Here is an 18,522-nt window from a genome sequence, read left to right as displayed (position 1 = left end):
TTGTCAATACAATTGGCATTCATTGATGATCAAAAGAAGGATAAAAAAGATAGAAAATATATCGAGGAATTAACTATGAATAAGGTTTTGTATATGTATTTGATTGAAAAATGCCAAGAAAATGTAAAAGTGTTGTTGTTAGATCAGCCTTCTTTATTAGAAGCAAACAGTTTAAATGAAATGTTATTATTATCAACGTCGGTAAAGTATATGGATATAGAAAGAACGACTACAACAGACGATTTAAAGCAAGTGATTAATGAATTAAAGGAAATTGCACATCAAACAAATGGGGTGCCCTGAAATACAACGTTTAATTTATAATTCTCATAATAAATTATATCTTTCATGATATTTATATTATTTGAAGTGTGATTTTTTTTACAGTTTCAATTCCAAATTAATGGCAGAAATATTTTCATAAATGATATGAATCAAATCTTTTATTTTACACTAATAATATGTTTAAATGAATAAGTGAAATATTTTGATTAAAACATGATAATAAATCTCATCTTTTAGTCATACTCAAAATGTTAATTATGTCGAAGAAGTTGAATAAATTATTCTGTCAATCACACCAAGTTCTCAAATTTTGCCGTTAATTCATAACCTTCTACAGCAGTTTGAACGCAACCACTCCAAGATACGGAATATATTTGAAGAGATGATTTTTCGACAAATAATAATGACAAATGACATGATAAAACTTTATTAAGTTTTACATTAAACTTTATTTACCATTATAACAAACAAAAAAATCAAATGCGTATAGAGGATTTTTTCACAAATAACTTTTTGGATGATTACAAAATTGTATAGAACCGATCGTTTCTCGCTGAAAAACTGAATTAAACGGTTACTGTTCGAGCAGATCATTTGCCAAACACTTGTTTCTAATGGAGTATTCTCCTGCTTTTAGAATTGTTCTAATAGGAGACGCGTTTGTAGGTAAAACAGCGCTTGCGAAACGATTTATTTTCAAAGATTTTCAAATTAATTATGAAGAAACTGTTGGTGCAGCATTTCATTCTTTTACAGAAAAAATAGATAAAAATGTAATTACATATCAGTTGTGGGATACAGCAGGAACCGAAAAATATCGTTCTCTAGCACCTGTATATTTTCGAAATGCATCTGCTGCAATTATTGTTTATGACGTCACATCATTGCAAACTTTCCACGACTTAGATGATTGGATTGAAACATTTAAGAAAATAGTCGAAGAAGACGCACTAATTTTTATCGTTGGAAACAAGATAGATTTGGTTAATGAGACCAAAGTCAGCACAGAGGATGGCCAAAAGTTTGCTGAAGAAAGAGGCTACAGCTTCTTTTCAACATCAGCAGTCACAGGAGAAAATGTAATTCGTCTTTTCTCTGCTGTAGCTGAAGCTATTTATGAAAAATTCGGAACAAAAAATGGTGGTCCTCAACAGCTAATGAAGGAAGAAACGAAGTGTTGCTAAATATATTAGAACTTTTTACACATTGTTTGATTTTAATTGTAATTTTTAAAAAATAGATCTTGAAATGTGATTTTTTTCTGTTCCATTTATTGGTAAGAATTTAATTTTCGATTTTTTTTTCCAAAAATTCAGGACGGTTCTCATTGAGACCGTTAAAATAATTGTGCAATCTATCAAAAAGTAAAAAAGGTGATGTGATTTCAATGATCCATCGTTTTCCCACTCACTTCACTTTTGCCTTTGTCATAAAATGAGCAAAGATTTTGGAATTCTTGTTAGCACACTTGATCTCAATAAAATCCAAAAACCAGAATTGCCCAAACCTGCAGATGATGGTCGAATTCCAACTTTAAATGGAAAAGGTTATGCTACTCATGAACTTGAACCAATTTCAGAACAATTTACAGAATATGCTTCAACCATCAAAATTCCTGTTATTGATGGGGGAGCTGCTTTTGGCGCTACCACTATTGCAGCACTAAAGAAAGGAGCTATTGTCATTGCAAACGAAATTGATCAACATCATCTTGATTACATAGCTAAAAATTCTACTCTAACGGATGATGATCGTACTCGCTTGTACCTCAAGCTTGGTTCGATTACAGAAATTGATTTTCCAGAGCAATCAATTGGTGCAATCCACATGGCTCGTGTCATGCACTTCTTCCATCCAAACGAAGTAGAAAAGTTCTTTGAAAAAGCTTCAAAGTGGCTTGTTCCAAATGGTCGTATTTACCTTGTTACAATGTCACAATATCATTATGGAAATACACCTGGATACTATGAAAAGTACAACAAAGCACTTACAGAAGGAGTTGAATGGCCCGGTGAAATTGAGGAGTACAAATTTAAGAGTGATTGCTATTATTTACAAGCGCTCGATCCAAATGTGATACATAGAGTTGCAACAAAATACGGATTTACTGTTAAAAAACTTGAGCTTTGGGGTGGACAACATGATGATGACTATACGTGTGCAATTTTGATCAATAAGTATAGTCATTGAAACATGAATAAATTTTTAAATTTCACAAAATATTTCTGTTTAACAAACATTAAGAAAACAAAGTTGGTACATTACGCAATATTTTTTTTAAATCACAAGAATGAGATTTATTGATAATTGATATAAAACATTAATTTATAAATAAACAAAAATATAAATATTGTTGAAATTTTGATGTTTGTGTTCTTTGGATTATAGTAAGATTAATTATGTTAATACAAGAAAATAAGTTTTTACTTCATTTTATTTTGGGCGGATAGGCCGTTTACTATATTTTAAAATGAAACAACAAAAATTTACAGGGATTCATAAACCAAAAGATGAGTTAGAAGATAACCACCAATTACAAGAACTAAATGATGAGCTCCGTCAAATGAATTCCAAACTTATTAATGAATTAGCAGAAACCAAAAACATTCTAAAAAATTTTAAAGAAATACAAAATAAAAACAAGGAAATGGCACAAGCTCTAAGAGAATCTAATGCAGAAAAAGAAGACTTAGCAAATAGACTCGAATCAAGTATTAAAGAATTAGAAGAACTCAAAATCTCAAGCGAAAAAGCTAAAGCAAAAGCAGAATCAAACTTTCAGAATCAAATTTCAAAAATTAAAGAATCTTATCAGAATAAAAAATCTCAACATCAAATTGAATTACAAAGTCTCAAACATGACCAAGAACAAATTTTTCATCAGCTACAAGAATCCAGGTCAAAAAGTGATTCTTTAAAATCTGATCTTCAAAATATTTTAAAGATTTCATCACAATTTTTCTCTGTAACTTTTTCCAATATATCAGAGTTATTGTTTTATCTTCAAAATCAAACAAATCAATCTTCTTCTGAGTACAAATTATTACAATCAAAAAACACAGAATTGCAAGATGAAAATGAAAGCTTACAAAACAAAGTTAAATTACTTAAAAGCAAGTTAAACAAGTTACAATCAAAGAAGGAATCCCAAATTAAAGAACTCAAAGATTTACTTGAGAATGCAAATTCACAAATTTTCCAATTAGAATCAACAATTTCAGAACAAAAGTCAAACATATCAAAGCTTGAAAATCAAAGTAAATCTGATTCAAAAGAAAGCAATAAAGAAATCATAAAGTTAAATAATGCATTAAACGCTGAAAAGAACAAAAACTTTGATTTAGAAAGAAGATTAAATTCTAATCAACAAATGAATCAAAAAATGAAAGAAAATGAAATATTAATGAAAAACAAAATCATTTCATTAAATCAGTCTATTAATGATTTAAAGTCAACTAATACTCAACTTAAACTTCAAAATTCGGAGTTAATTAAAAAATTAAAGTCAACAAATAATATTGATGATCAAAACGAAGATTTAAAGAAAGAAAACAAAGAACAAAAAGAAAAAATAATTAACTTAATAAAACAAAATGAATCAAATAACTTCGAAATGGAAATTTTGAAGCAACAAATTGAAAATCATAAAAGTGAATTTGATGTAATGAAATCCAAATTATTACAAACTGAAACAGTTTTATTCGAAACTAAAAACAAATTAACAAAATATAAAAATTCTTTAAGTTCGGCACAAAGTTTATTACAAAAGCAAAAAGAAGAACTTCAAACAAATTATTCACAACGAAATTGTCTTATTGAAATTATACAAAAACAAAACAAAATTTTTGATATTTATGAACAAAAATTAAATAAATCAAATGATAATAATATTAACGAAAAGAATAATTCTACTGAAAAATTAAAATATAATTTCGATATAATTAAAAATGATGAGATTCCAAATGAAACGTGGATTATTACTGAGTTTCCAAAAGATTTAATTAGTTATCTTTCTAAATTTGTTCGAACTATAGAAAATATTCATAGCTCTGCAAAAGTACATCGCGTATTACAATTTATCGCAAATTATTATAATAATAAAATACAAACAATTCAAAGAGAAAATAATGACTTTAAAGAAAGAAACAAATTAATAATTGAAAAAATTAATAATTTTCTTTTTAATATTAATAAAATTTTCCCAAATTTACAAATTTCATTTGAAATTTTCATGAATAATTCGGAATTACAAACACAAATTATTGAAATATTAACAAAACTTAAAGAAGAAAATAACGAATTAATATTTTATAAAAATAAATCTGAGCAAAACTTCGCAATAATAAAAACTAAATTAAATAAGAAAACTATTAAAGAAGTTATTGATGAAATTGATAATATTTTAGAAAATATTTCCAGAAATAATCAATTAATAAACAATATTAAATTAGAAAAAGCAAAATTAAAGAAATTAATATCAAAAATTAAAAAAGAAAAAAATGAAAATGAATTGAATTCAGCTGAAAAAATTAAAGAATTAAATAATAAAATTAAAATATTACAAAACGAAAAAGAAGTTCTTGAACGAAACCATAATGAAACCGAAAAACAAAATGAACAATTAAATTCTAAATATGATCAAATCGAATCTAAACTTAATATGAAAGAAAATCAATTTACAAATGATGTAAACAATATGAAAAAAGAATTTCAAACAAAATTGGCAGCTTTACAACAGAATAATTTAGATAAATCAAAACAAATTGAAGAACAAAAAGGTTATATCAATAAATTACAAAACGATATACTTTTTTGGAAGAAAACAGTTAAATCAATCGAATCGATATCAAATGAAAAAGTCACTGAATATAAAAATTATAAGAAACAATTTAAAGAAGAACAACAAGAAAAGCAAAAACGAGAAAATGAAATCGAAGAAATTAAAGCAAAATATGATACAGTAATAGAACAAATTAAAAATGATAATAATGAATTACGAAATCTTCTACAAAATGTTACGAAATCTCTTGATGAATGTCAATTAAAGAATAAAAAGTTAACAGAAGATAACTCAAAGTTATCACATAAAAATAATCAAATTAAAATGCAAATAGAATCTATAAAAGAACAACAAGAAAGAAATGAACAAATTTTTGAAACAAAAATTAAAGCAATTGAATTGTCAACAGAAGCGAAAAAGAACATCGAAATCGATAAAGTAAAAACTGATTACGAAATAGAAAAAAGAAGAATTTACGCTTTCTTCGCGTCAAATTTCAAAAATTTCGTCGATGTACGAAAACAACTTGGTGATAATACATTTAAAGAGATTGTAGTAAAATGTTCAAACGCAATGAATAATTACATAAAACAGGACTACTATTTGAGGAAACTGTTGGGAATAACTCAAAACGAATCAATAGAATCTTCGATTTCCAATTTGTTAATGACATTTCGGAATAAGCCAAATAATAATTTATGAATTAGTGGAACCAACTATCGTTTTAAATAAAGATTATTGCATGTTTAAATAATTTTTTTTTTAAAAAAAATTGGAATTAGATTTGGAATTTTAAAAGTAATTTAAACAAGTAAAATTATGAAAAGGGTTATTATAAAGCTTTTAATTATAGATTTCTCGGGTTTATTATAAATTTTATTTATGGTTTATTTATCAAAATTTATTGTTTCATCTGGCTGTATAACTTTCCAAACAACTTCATTTTCTGTACGTTCTTGTGTTGCTTCAAGCATTTTTTGAATTTTTTTTATTTTGTTTAGTGCTTCATTTTTGATATATCGAATTTGTTCATTTTTTTCTGCTTGAACACTTGCAAGAATTTCTTCATTTGCTAGTGCTCGCATCCTAATTTTATACAATTCCTGTATTTGCTTTTCGATTTCTATCTGTAACAAGTTAATCCACTGCCCTGAAACAGTTGCAGGCTTGCTCATATTTTGATTTCACATAACATGTCACATCTTTTGGCTAGCCAAGTTAATGTTTTTATATTTTAATAAAACCAAGTAAAGAAAAAATATAAATTGTGCTACCATTTTAAGAACTAAGTGATTTTTTTTTAAAAAAAAAAAATTAAATATATTATTTTCCTAAAACAAAATCATGTTCCAATATTTTTATTTAATTTAGTCTTTATTTTTTTTTTTTTATTTTAATAAAATGATTTTATTAAGCACGTTATAAAAAAGAGCACATTTAAAACAAACAAATATTATTGGATTAAAATCATTAAAACATTACAAACTTTAAATATTAATTTCATTTAGTCGAAGTTTATTTTTTCGATCCAGCCGTTCACTTCATTTTCGTCTTCATCCTCAGCCATTTCGTCATGTTTATATATCTGTATCACTTCAATGCATTTCATTGCCAACAATTTCTCTCTTAAATCTTCAGCGAACTTCACAAAAGTTTTCGGGAATGAAGTTGATCCGCAACCGAACACGGCGAACTTCAAATTCGGCAATTCCCCATTAAAACTCATCAATTGGTTCCAGAATTGTTTTGCGCTTTGTGGTGGTGCTCCTCTTCCATAAGTCGACACGCAAAACACGACAAATCTCAACTTCGACAATATATCGACAGTGAATTGGCTCATGTCCATTACTTCGAAACTTAACTTCTGTGCGATTTTCTCCGCAAAGTCTTTCGAAGTTCCCGTTTTCGAAGCGTACACAACTAAACCTCTCTCATTATCACTCACGTTCACATTAACCTCATTCTCATCTTCGATGTCAAGAAGATTCTCAGGAACAAATTGAAGTTTCGGTGGTAAATTATTCGCGTCTTCAAAGAGACCAGGAATGACTTCGCCGCATTCGCATCTTCCATTGCTCATGGAGACAGTGGCGCTAAACCATTCTCGATCGATAAGCTTCTTGCCGCATCGTGGGCATTTGGTCAGACGCGCTTCGGGCGCATTAACATTACCAATGTATATGAAGCGTATGCCCGCGTTGCGCCCGATTTGTGCGCCGCGGCGAAGGGTGTTAAGTGGAGTGACGCCGCGGCCATGGAAGTTATAGTCGTCGTGGTACGCGGAGAGGTGCCAGACTATGTTCTTGTCAATGGAGGCGATGAAATTGGCACAATCTGATAATTCGGAATCACTATCATTCTCACCTGGGATGACTAATGTGGTGACTTCGGTGTGGATGCCCATGGCAACACATCGCTGAATGGTTTTACAGACCCCTTCAAGATGAGCGCCACAAATGCGTTGGTAAAATGGTTCGCGAAATGACTTAAGATCAATGTTGACTGCATCAAGATAGGGCCCTAGGTAATTGAGGGTCTCAACGCTTTCAAAACCATTGGTAACATAAACTGTATGAAGACCAGATTCTTTGGCAAGCTTAAAAACTTGATAAGAAAACTCGGTGGAAATAGTGGGCTCGTTATAAGTGGAGGCAATGGACTTACAGCCATTTTTAATTGCTTGGGAAACCATTTCTTCGGGAGTATAATAATCAAGATATCCAACATCATTTTGTTTGAGACATTTGACATCTTCTATGTCTAGTTTCCACATGCTAAGACTGGAGTTTTGACAGAATTGACAGCTGAAATTACAACCAACAGTTCCATAGGAATATACTTTGGTACCTGGAAGAAAATGATAAAGTGGTTTCTTCTCTATTGGATCAATTTGAACAGTATATCGCCCCCAAACTGGTGAAAAAGGTTTTCCGTTGATATTTCCACGAGCACGGCAATGACCGAGTTTACCTGGTGGGATAACACAATATTTCTGACAACAAAGGCATTGAATCTCGTTGTTTGGAAGTGGTTTGAATAATGGCGATTCTTCGAACGCTTGCATTTTTATACAAACCGTAACTTCGTTAGTTCGTGACGGTTTATAAACGTTTTCCAATGTGATGGAATAAAATAGAGCTGAATTTCAATACAATATGATCGTTATTTTATTAAAAAAGTGGCATAAATGACTTTAAAGTTTTGTTCACACCTTTTACCAAATCTAGAAACAGAAAAATTTGGATTTGTTCAATCATCATATTCACCTGAAATTTCAACAGATTATACTGATAAAATACAATTATGTAAGAGATGCAAATCATCACAATTTCCTCTTAAATCAGGAGGTTGTGCTTGCCCGATTTGCACACCAGAAGCAGATTTTATCGATGGAACAATTAAAGTTGGTAATGGGTTTGAATCACGTCATTTATTTTATCTCGTACTTGATCTATCATTTTCAATTGAAACTGTAAAAGACTTTCTTCTTAGCTTTGCAGAATCACTAAATTCTGATGATTCTGCGGTTATTATTTCAATTGCCGAATTTCCAATCATGATTTATTGTGATAATGGTATTCCTTATTTCCTCCAAATCAAAGAACTTTCATCATTCGTACCATCAGATCAATATGAGGTCACCAAAGAAGATATTAAATCCATTATTATTCCATCACTCAATTCACTTTATTCAATATTCATAGAAAAAGATAAAATTTCAACTCCAATAGATATTACTTTTCCCATACAAATCATTACTGAACAATCTGATAACAGACCATTTGCCACATTTTTTATGATTCATAGATCAACTCAACCTCTTTCTCCACAACGAGCTGTTGCTGCTGGTCAAAAAATACTATTGCACAAAGGCATCATTCATTTTGGTGCATCAGAAGGCTTTCGAAGACTCACAGCAATTGCGAAACACAGTTTTGGATGTGTTTTCGGTTTGAGTACGTTTAATCCGAACACTTTTTGTAAACTTATGAAACTCTCCCAACCGCTCAGGCTTGATGTAACCTTTCCTCGTTTTATTGAGGTTAGTAAGGTCACTAGTTGCGAAGGTGACATGAAAATGACATCGCTTGTAACTATCCTTCAACTTTCCTCTGGTTGTGGGTGCTCATCACAACTTTCAATTGATTTTTCTCGAATTTCAGATACATATAAAAATTGTGTAAATGCAATCGAAACATCAATTTCAGTCTCTGGTAAGTTCCTTACTCTCCACAAGTTTTCATGGGCTGACTCATCTGAGAATTATCAAAATAGTTTAAGCTTAGCTATCAACAAGGAAATTGCCCTTAAGTCATTTGCATCCGATGTACTCCGCGGCGTATGGAATGGAACTAACTATGAAAAGCTTATTAATAATATTGATAAATCTGTAATTGTCGAGAGCTGCTTTACTGACATAGGGAAAAAGCCGGAAAGAGACTCTTTGAGACTTTACTATATGTTGCATAGTGTTGGTGCACATAAAAAGAATGAAATGATCCAACTTCCGAATGGTGGCTGCATGTACATGTATCCGCCAGTGGTGTTCGTGCGCACAGATGAAGATGTAATGAAAGTGGTTAATGATCATGTGAAATGCGAATGGCCATTTGATGTTCAGGTGTTCAAGGAAATGGATTCATTTAGAATTGTAGTGGAATCACTGTCTGGAAATGCTAAATAAATAAAATGTGATTTTGTAATTGGAAGTTTTCTTATATCTATTTGATTAAAGTATCTCGAAATGGCAATAGGAATGGTTAGATTTAAACTATTATTGAAAATAAAGGAATTGATCACCAAAATTTAAATTTTTGTAGTAATCACTTAAAACGAAAAATATTATGAATCTTTTGCTTTCTTTACTATTTTTTATTTTATATGTAAGCTTGCTGGTGTATTACTAAATCAGGTTAGGGGTCAATTTTTTTATTAAAATTAAATCTCATGACAGAAACCAATTAATGAACCCTAAAAAACATAAGTAACCGTCGTTTTGGACCACCCCGAATTTGAGCGGTTAACGATCATAAATTTTCATCATGACAAGTTCATGGAAACAAGTTGATTGTACGACTAATGGTGTTGCATTAATAGAACAAGAAACACAAATTATGCGATATCAAGAATGTTCATTAACTATTCCACGATTAAAATTTGGAGATATTGGTACTTGTGTTTTAACAAGTAAACGCATAGTTTTTCTTTTATATGGTCGAACATATGCATATTCATATGAAATCAATAATACTAAAACTATTGAACCAGCACAATATCCAGACGTCCAAAATTATGGTTTTTTAACCATTAATACTAATTCAGGTGAAATGTTTTCATTTCAAGCCAGTTATCAATTAATTTGTGATTTAGCGCAAAAGATCACAAATTTAACGTCACCAAGTCAAACACGAACCAAAAAGATTATTACTAATAAACCTACGAATCTTAAAGAAATCAATCAAACTCATGGAGTAGCAGCCATTAAACAACATGTAGAGACAGATATTAAACAAAAAGATGAGACACTTAGTTCTTCTTTACAAGACATTAAAACTCTTAAAACGTGTGCGCAAGATTTAATATCTATTGCGAGTGAACTAAGTAAAATGACCGATTCCGAGTCTAATTCCGAGATGAGTCAAATTTGTTTAGCCATTGGTTTAACGAATCCAGTTACAAAATCGAAAGGATCCGGTGACCAATATTCGATTGCACTTGCGAATGAATTTTCTACATTTATGAATTCATATTTACCGCGTGTTAAAGAAGGGATATTATCTGTTGCAGAAGCATATGCTGCGTACAATCGAGCGCGCGGTAACGACTTTATCTCACCGCCCGATCTGCAAGGTGCGCTTGACTACATCGAAAGTAAAGGCAATTTCCCAATTCGAGTTGAAACTATAGCGAACATTCGTATTGTTGTTCCAGCGAGTGTTTCGTTCACAGGCGTTGTCGACACGTTTCTATCTAAACTTGGACCGAACGACTTCGCCACGCCGATGATGATGGCGAAGAAGACAGGACTGCCGACATCAATTGCGAAGAATTATTTACTTCGAGCAGAAATGCAAGGCGTGCTAGCGCGCGATGACTCGTTAGGAGGATTAAGATATTATAAGAATCGTTTTGATTCATTTGAATTAATTAAATTTTAATTTTCTCGTAATTATTATAAATATTTTTTGTATTTGTATCACAACTGAAAGAATTAAATTGAAATATAAATGATAAAATGAATAAATAAAGTAAAGTAAATCAGAATTCGAACTACAAAATAATAATTCCCTTCAAATGTAATGTTCAACTAATATATACATAAATCATAATAACAAGAAAAATGAATTATGATATATATTATTCTCTCAACAATTTACACAAAAAATATTTTTTATTATTTATATTCCTCAAAAAAGTGATTTGTTATTTATCAAATTTATCTAAATAGTATTCATGTGCATGATAATCAACATAACATGAGGAAAACTGTGATATTTCTATTATCAGTTGGTATCAACGAACACTCGAATACGAACAAAGACAAATATACTTTGCTAAATTGTTGCTACACTTCCTAATAACGGTTTTCGTGATGAATATAATTTTAATGTTTTTAATAAAAAAATTGAAATCGCAAATTTATTAATTTTTTCTTACTTCTTAAAATATTAATGTGATATTGTAATATTTGAATAATATAAAATATCTAAGAATTTAAGTCTATTATATCAAATTACGATTAAGAAACATATATGAATTACATCAATTAACACATTCAATGAATAACTTTTAAATATGTATTCAGTCCGTTTCGTCTATGTATGGTGTGATTGTTTTTGACAAATGGTAAAGATAAACAGTCAATGGTATGCAAAAGAAAAGGCAGAACACAGCACAATATTCGTTAACTAGGAAACAAAGGCCAAAAGTAACCACCAAAGAAAATAAAACCTGTTTCCATGATGGTGTACCATCTCTTCCCATCATTATAGAAATACTGCTGAAGGAAATAACAATAAAGAAGAAAACCATGCATCCAATAAATCCTGCAAGTACAGGTGCTATTGGCGAAGACCTAAAAGATTCTGCAAAAAAATATATAAGAAGGCTACATAAAACCACACAGCTTATGTAGAGAATAAGTGAAGCTTTGGGTGAAATATATTTAGGGATTGGGAGCTTCATGGGAGATGAAACGAGTTGTGCGCCGATAAATTGGAGTGCCCCATTTTTATCATAACATCATGATCGTTCCGCTTAATGAAAATAAAATCGCTAATAATGAGAGTTGTAGGAAAAAAACAACAACACCAAATCATTTTTTTGATGCATTTTTGGAAAATTTAGAATATTTCTTCATAAAATTAAATTTTGTTAAAATGTATTATATAGAAGATTATCTTCAAAATATAAACAAACATCAGATGTTGCCCTTATTTTAAAAACATGCATGGGTTAAATCCAGAAATAAAAATGAGAAATTTTCATTTTTTTACTTATCCCTAATCATCTCAAAGGGACTTTTTGATAACTTTTGATTTCCCTCATTTTCTGTTTGAGATAATTCGAAAGCTTTTGATAGAAATCCGATGTTTTCTCACCAAAAGTGTTATTCATATTTCATTCAAAAATTTATCGGAACCGTTAACTTATTCACACATTTCTGTATTCCCTGGGGTATCACAACATGTGTGGTTTCTCAATTTTACCTTTGATAAATGCACTCTATCCATACCATATGAAACCTGTTTCAGGTTCAGGATCATTTTGTAATTTTTTTAATCAAACATTTAAATCGAATCATGATTCAAACATCTTGGGAAATATTTTTCATTTAGAAACTTTAAGTGAAATAAAAGATGTCACTGTTGACATTTTTTCAATTGAAACAATTTCCATCAAATTTTCTTATCTACTTACATATTTTTTATACATGTTTCAATGTTTTTTCCATTTATTTTCAAATATTTTTTCTTTCTTACTTGATATAATAACAAATAATCCTTTTTCATTTTTTATTTTTGTTTTTATTTTGTTTTTTATTTCAAAGTTTAAGAAAAAAGAAATGTTTAAAGGCAAAATCATTTCTCTTTTATTTATTTTATTTTTCACTCAATCATTTGAAATATTTGATTCAAGTTTAACACTCACTATTTCTACATCAAGTGAATATTCAGGTAGAGATACATATAAAAGTCAAGCACAACATCTTCTAATTGAAAGTGGTGTTGAAGAATTAGAAGAAAGAGCTTTTTATCAATGGAATTCATTGGTTACTGTTATTATTGGAGATTCAGTTACATCAATTGGAAGTTATGCGTTTGGTTATTGTTCTAATTTAAAAACAATTGATATTGGTGAAAATGTTATAACAATAAATACTTATGCAATTAGTTCTTGTTCCAAATTAGAAACGATTAATATTGGTGAAAGTGTATCAAAAATTCAAAATTGGGCATTTAGAATATGTACGTCATTAACAAATATAATAATTCCGAAGTCAGTTACTTCAATTGGGTATGGTGTTTTTGCACAATGCACATCACTCCAATTTATTACAGTATCTGAAGGAAATGATTATTATATTAATGATAACAATGGTATTCTTTATAATAAAGATAAGACGACAATTGCTTGTTATCCAGGAGGAATTACAGAAGAAACATTTGAGATTCCGAATTCAGTTACAACAATTGGAGATTATGCATTTTATTATTGCCAATCATTAATCAATATTCAAATTCCGAATTCAGTTACATTAATTGGAGGTCATGCATTTTATCATTGTACTTCATTAATTAATATCAAAATTCCAGATTCAGTTACATCAATTCAGGGATATGTATTTTATGAATGTACAGTTTTAAATAATATTGAAATACCTAATTCAATTAGATCTATTATGTTTTATGCATTTTATCAATGTTCATCATTACTAAATATAGTAATTCCAGATTCAGTAACATCAATTGGAATTTTTGTCTTTGCTTATTGTTCTAAATTAGAAACAATTGATATTAGTAAAAGTATAACAGCAATTCAAAGTTCTGTATTTCTATCATGTACATCATTAACAAATATAATAATACCAAATTCAGTTATTTCAATTGCATCAGATGCTTTTGCACAATGCACATCACTCCAATTTATTACAGTATCTGAAGGAAATGATTATTATATTAATGATAACAATGGTATTCTTTATAATAAAGATAAGACGACAATTGCTTGTTATCCAGGAGGAATTACAGAAGAAACATTTGAGATTCCGAATTCAGTTACAACAATTGGAGATTATGCATTTTATTATTGCCAATCATTAATCAATATTCAAATTCCGAATTCAGTTACATCAATTGGAGATTATGCATTTTATCATTGTACTTCATTAATTAGTGTCAAAATTCCAGATTTGGTTACATCTATTGAGTCTTATACATTTTATTATTGTCAATCATTGATTACTTTTGAAATTCCAGATTCAGTTACATCAATTGGAATTGATGCATTTTGTTCATGTTCTAAACTAGAAACAGTCATTTTTAGTGAAAATATTATATTTATTGATGATTTAGCATTTTATCTTTGTAATAATTTAAAATGTATTTATTTCACAGGAAATAAATCACCAACAGATATAAGCTCAAGTGCATTTTCTGATATCCCAGCAAAATATGTTATGACATCAGATTTTTATGAGGGTGAATCATTTGGATCACTTTCAGTGTCTAAAGGTTCAGCTGTTGATGAATGCAATCAATATCCTTGGCCAACACATACATTCACGCAATCATATACTTTTTCTAATACATTTACAAAATCGAATACATTTTCAAATACATTTACGCGATCATATACATTTTCTAACTCATTTACACAATCAAATACATTCTCTAAATCAAATACTTTCTCTAAGTCAAATACTTTTTCACGAAGTAATACATTTACAAAATCAAATATATTTAGTCAAAGTAATACATTCTCTCAATCAAATACTTATACACTTTCGAATATATTTAGTCAAAGTAATACATATTCACAAAGTAATACATTCTCTAAATCAAATATATTCTCTCAAAGTAATACATATTCACAAAGTAATACATTTACAAAATCAAATATATTTAGTCAAAGTAATACATTCTCTCAAAGTAATACATATTCACAAAGTAATAAATTCTCTAAATCAAATATATTTAGTAAAAGTAATACATTCTCTCAATCAGATACTTATTCGCATCCTAATACATTTAGTCAAAGCAATAGATTCTCTCAATCAAATCCATTTACGCCTTCGAAACAATTTGATGAAACATTTATTCAAACAATAATTTTGTCAGAATCAATTACGCAAACAATTCTTTATAATTCTACTAACACAAATACGATTACAATTTCTTTGTTTGGTTCACAATATTCTTATATTGATACTATGATAGTTTCATATCAATATACAATTGTTCAATATTCTTCTTATTTTTCATATTATTCTGGTTTTTATACTATTTTTAATCAAAATGAAAATTACAACTCAAATGAAACTAATAATAACTCTAATTTTGAACAAATCATTATTGGAGTATGTGTTGGAATTGCAATCATTATCATAATTTCTATAGTTATAATATTAATAGTTCGTTTTCGAAATAAGAAATTAAATAATGAAGAAAGTGTGATTGATGAAAATGTCAATGAAAATAGTCTTTCGACACATAACTTTTCTATGAACATCTCGAACATCGAAGATGATCCATTTGCAGAAGATTTCAAAGAAAATGGATACTTCGAAAAAATAGAAATTTGACTTTGAATTAAAACTTAATCAGTAAAATTATAACTGCGTTTAATTTTTAAGTTTTGATAAAAACAATAATTTTAATGGTTTTAAAACATAGAATATAACTATTGTAATTGCCTCATTTTGGTATTGATTAATTTGTATTTGTTTCAAGTGTTCGTTGATACCAACTGATAATAAAAATATCCAATTGTCCTCATGTTATGTTGATTATCATGCACATGAATACTATTTAGATAAATTTGATAAATAACAAATCACTTTTTTGAGGAATATAAATAATAAAAAATATTTTTTGTGTAAATTGTTGAGAGAATAATATATATCATAATTCATTTTTCTTGTTATTATGATTTATGTATATATTAGTTGAACATTACATTTGAAGGGAATTATTATTTTGTAGTTCGAATTCTGATTTACTTTACTTTATTTATTCATTTTATCATTTATATTTCAATTTAATTCTTTCAGTTGTGATACAAATACAAAAAATATTTATAATAATTACGAGAAAATTAAAAATTTAATTAATTCAAATGAATCAAAACGATTCTTATAATATCTTAATCCTCCTAACGAGTCATCGCGCGCTAGCACGCCTTGCATTTCTGCTCGAAGTAAATAATTCTTCGCAATTGATGTCGGCAGTCCTGTCTTCTTCGCCATCATCATCGGCGTGGCGAAGTCGTTCGGTCCAAGTTTAGATAGAAACGTGTCGACAACGCCTGTGAACGAAACACTCGCTGGAACAACAATACGAATGTTCGCTATAGTTTCAACTCGAATTGGGAAATTGCCTTTACTTTCGATGTAGTCAAGCGCACCTTGCAGATCGGGCGGTGAGATAAAGTCGTTACCGCGCGCTCGATTGTACGCAGCATATGCTTCTGCAACAGATAATATCCCTTCTTTAACACGCGGTAAATATGAATTCATAAATGTAGAAAATTCATTCGCAAGTGCAATCGAATATTGGTCACCGGATCCTTTCGATTTTGTAACTGGATTCGTTAAACCAATGGCTAAACAAATTTGACTCATCTCGGAATTAGATTCGGAATCGGTCATTTTACTGAGTTCACTCGCAATAGATATTAAATCTTGCGCACACGTTTTAAGAGTTTTAATGTCTTGTAAAGAAGAACTAAGTGTCTCATCTTTTTGTTTAATATCTGTCTCGACATGTTGTTTAATGGCTGCTACTCCATGAGTTTGATTGATTTCTTTAAGATTCGTAGGTTTATTAGTAATAATCTTTTTGGTTCGTGTTTGACTTGGTGACGTTAAATTTGTGATCTTTTGCGCTAAATCACAAATTAATTGATAACTGGCTTGAAATGAAAACATTTCACCTGAATTAGTATTAATGGTTAAAAAACCATAATTTTGGACGTCTGGATATTGTGCTGGTTCAATAGTTTTAGTATTATTGATTTCATATGAATATGCATATGTTCGACCATATAAAAGAAAAAACTATGCGTTTACTTGTTAAAACACAAGTACCAATATCTCCAAATTTTAATCGTGGAATAGTTAATGAACATTCTTGATATCGCATAATTTGTGTTTCTTGTTCTATTAATGCAACACCATTAGTCGTACAATCAACTTGTTTCCATGAACTTGTCATGATGAAAATTTATGATCGTTAACCGCTCAAATTCGGGGTGGTCCAAAACGACGGTTAATTGATGTGATTTTTGATGTTTTAATTAAAAATGTTAATTTCAAATTCTTTTATTTGTGATTTACGGCATACGGATGAAAATCCTATTCCATCGACAATATTAGCATCGAATTTAGCGGATGCGCTTTGGGAACATGCATATTTTTTAGTTTCTTGTTCACCTGAAGTAAGTAAACTCTTTTCATGGACAATTTATGTTATTGATACAGAAGGAATTATACATAACTTAATGTCTGGTGACTTCTCTTTTCAAGAATTAAGGAAAACTTTAGATATGCTCAAAAATAACAAATTCGCTGGCGACATTGTATCTTCAAGTCAAAATCCTTTGTGCACAACAATTGATCTTTGTAGTTTTAATCGACAACAACAAATTCAAGTCTTTATATCTTCTGATTTTCCATGGGATGAAGAAATAGAAAAGACATTAAAAAGAGTTCAAATGACATTAGACTCAAATAACAATTTAAAAATTATAGTAGTTGGAGATCAGACACAATTAGCAACAGAAATTGCATCGTTAAACATATTCCAAGTGATACAATTCCAAAATTGCGAAGATTGTTTATTTCAATATTTTCGTACAATTGCAGAAAATTTAATTTTCCCTCCAATTAATGATCTTTTAGAAGTATCATCAAATATGATTCAATGCCAACGAACTCTTCTTACAATTCCTTCAGTAGAAGTTGGATTGAAAGATGTTTGTAAATGCCATAATTTACCTATTTTCATCAGATCAAATATTTATTGTTCAGTCACTAATAAAAAATTAAAGAATACGAAAACGCAGAAGGAATATTCAATTGGTAATTTTTTAATTCCTTGGAAAGAAAGTGAAATATGCATTTCAAAGCTAGTTGCAAAATGTCGTATTTTAGCATCGAAAATTTCTGAGAGTTTTATAGTTGGGACAACGCAACTTCTTCAATCGGATTCACCGAAGTTTATCAGGCTAATAAATGA

The 18,522-nt window shown here is 29.4% G+C and overlaps 6 protein-coding genes across 6 annotated transcripts; 4 read left to right on the top strand and 2 right to left on the bottom strand.

Moving 5' to 3' along the window:
- Nucleotides 1-899: 899 nt before the first annotated feature.
- On the top strand, nucleotides 900-1,469 carry GO595_001201 (Vps21p; the record flags this gene model as incomplete). The annotated part of the gene is made up of 1 exon (XM_067913974.1): nucleotides 900-1,469. One exon carries the CDS (start codon nucleotides 900-902, stop codon nucleotides 1,467-1,469), a length of 570 nt encoding a protein of 189 aa, XP_067778671.1.
- Nucleotides 1,470-1,719: 250 nt separating this feature from the next.
- GO595_001200 (non-ribosomal peptide synthetase) lies at nucleotides 1,720-2,475 on the top strand (the record flags this gene model as incomplete). Its single annotated transcript, XM_067913973.1, has 1 exon — nucleotides 1,720-2,475. The coding sequence occupies one exon, from the start codon at nucleotides 1,720-1,722 to the stop codon at nucleotides 2,473-2,475; it is 756 nt and encodes a 251-aa protein (XP_067778670.1).
- A 4,094-nt stretch (nucleotides 2,476-6,569) lies between these two features.
- On the bottom strand, nucleotides 6,570-8,129 carry GO595_001199 (AmmeMemoRadiSam system radical SAM enzyme; the record flags this gene model as incomplete). The annotated part of the gene is made up of 1 exon (XM_067913972.1): nucleotides 6,570-8,129. One exon carries the CDS (start codon nucleotides 8,127-8,129, stop codon nucleotides 6,570-6,572), a length of 1,560 nt encoding a protein of 519 aa, XP_067778669.1.
- A 123-nt stretch (nucleotides 8,130-8,252) lies between these two features.
- GO595_001198 (uncharacterized protein) lies at nucleotides 8,253-9,749 on the top strand (the record flags this gene model as incomplete). The annotated part of the gene is made up of 1 exon (XM_067913971.1): nucleotides 8,253-9,749. The coding sequence occupies one exon, from the start codon at nucleotides 8,253-8,255 to the stop codon at nucleotides 9,747-9,749; it is 1,497 nt and encodes a 498-aa protein (XP_067778668.1).
- A 358-nt stretch (nucleotides 9,750-10,107) lies between these two features.
- Nucleotides 10,108-11,223, top strand: GO595_001197 (vacuolar protein-sorting-associated protein 36; the record flags this gene model as incomplete). Its single annotated transcript, XM_067913968.1, has 1 exon — nucleotides 10,108-11,223. One exon carries the CDS (start codon nucleotides 10,108-10,110, stop codon nucleotides 11,221-11,223), a length of 1,116 nt encoding a protein of 371 aa, XP_067778667.1.
- Nucleotides 11,224-16,370: 5,147 nt separating this feature from the next.
- Nucleotides 16,371-17,213, bottom strand: GO595_001196 (vacuolar protein-sorting-associated protein 36; the record flags this gene model as incomplete). The annotated part of the gene is made up of 1 exon (XM_067913967.1): nucleotides 16,371-17,213. One exon carries the CDS (start codon nucleotides 17,211-17,213, stop codon nucleotides 16,371-16,373), a length of 843 nt encoding a protein of 280 aa, XP_067778666.1.
- Between the last annotated feature and the right edge of the window lie 1,309 nt (nucleotides 17,214-18,522).

The sequence above is a fragment of the Histomonas meleagridis genome (genome assembly GCF_020186115.1).
Source record: "Histomonas meleagridis strain 2922-C6/04-10x chromosome Unknown contig_120, whole genome shotgun sequence".
In the NCBI taxonomy this organism is placed as follows: domain Eukaryota; phylum Parabasalia; order Tritrichomonadida; family Dientamoebidae; genus Histomonas; species Histomonas meleagridis.
The sequence above is the reverse complement of the archived record's forward strand: the minus strand, read 5'-3'. Positions and strand labels throughout refer to the sequence as shown.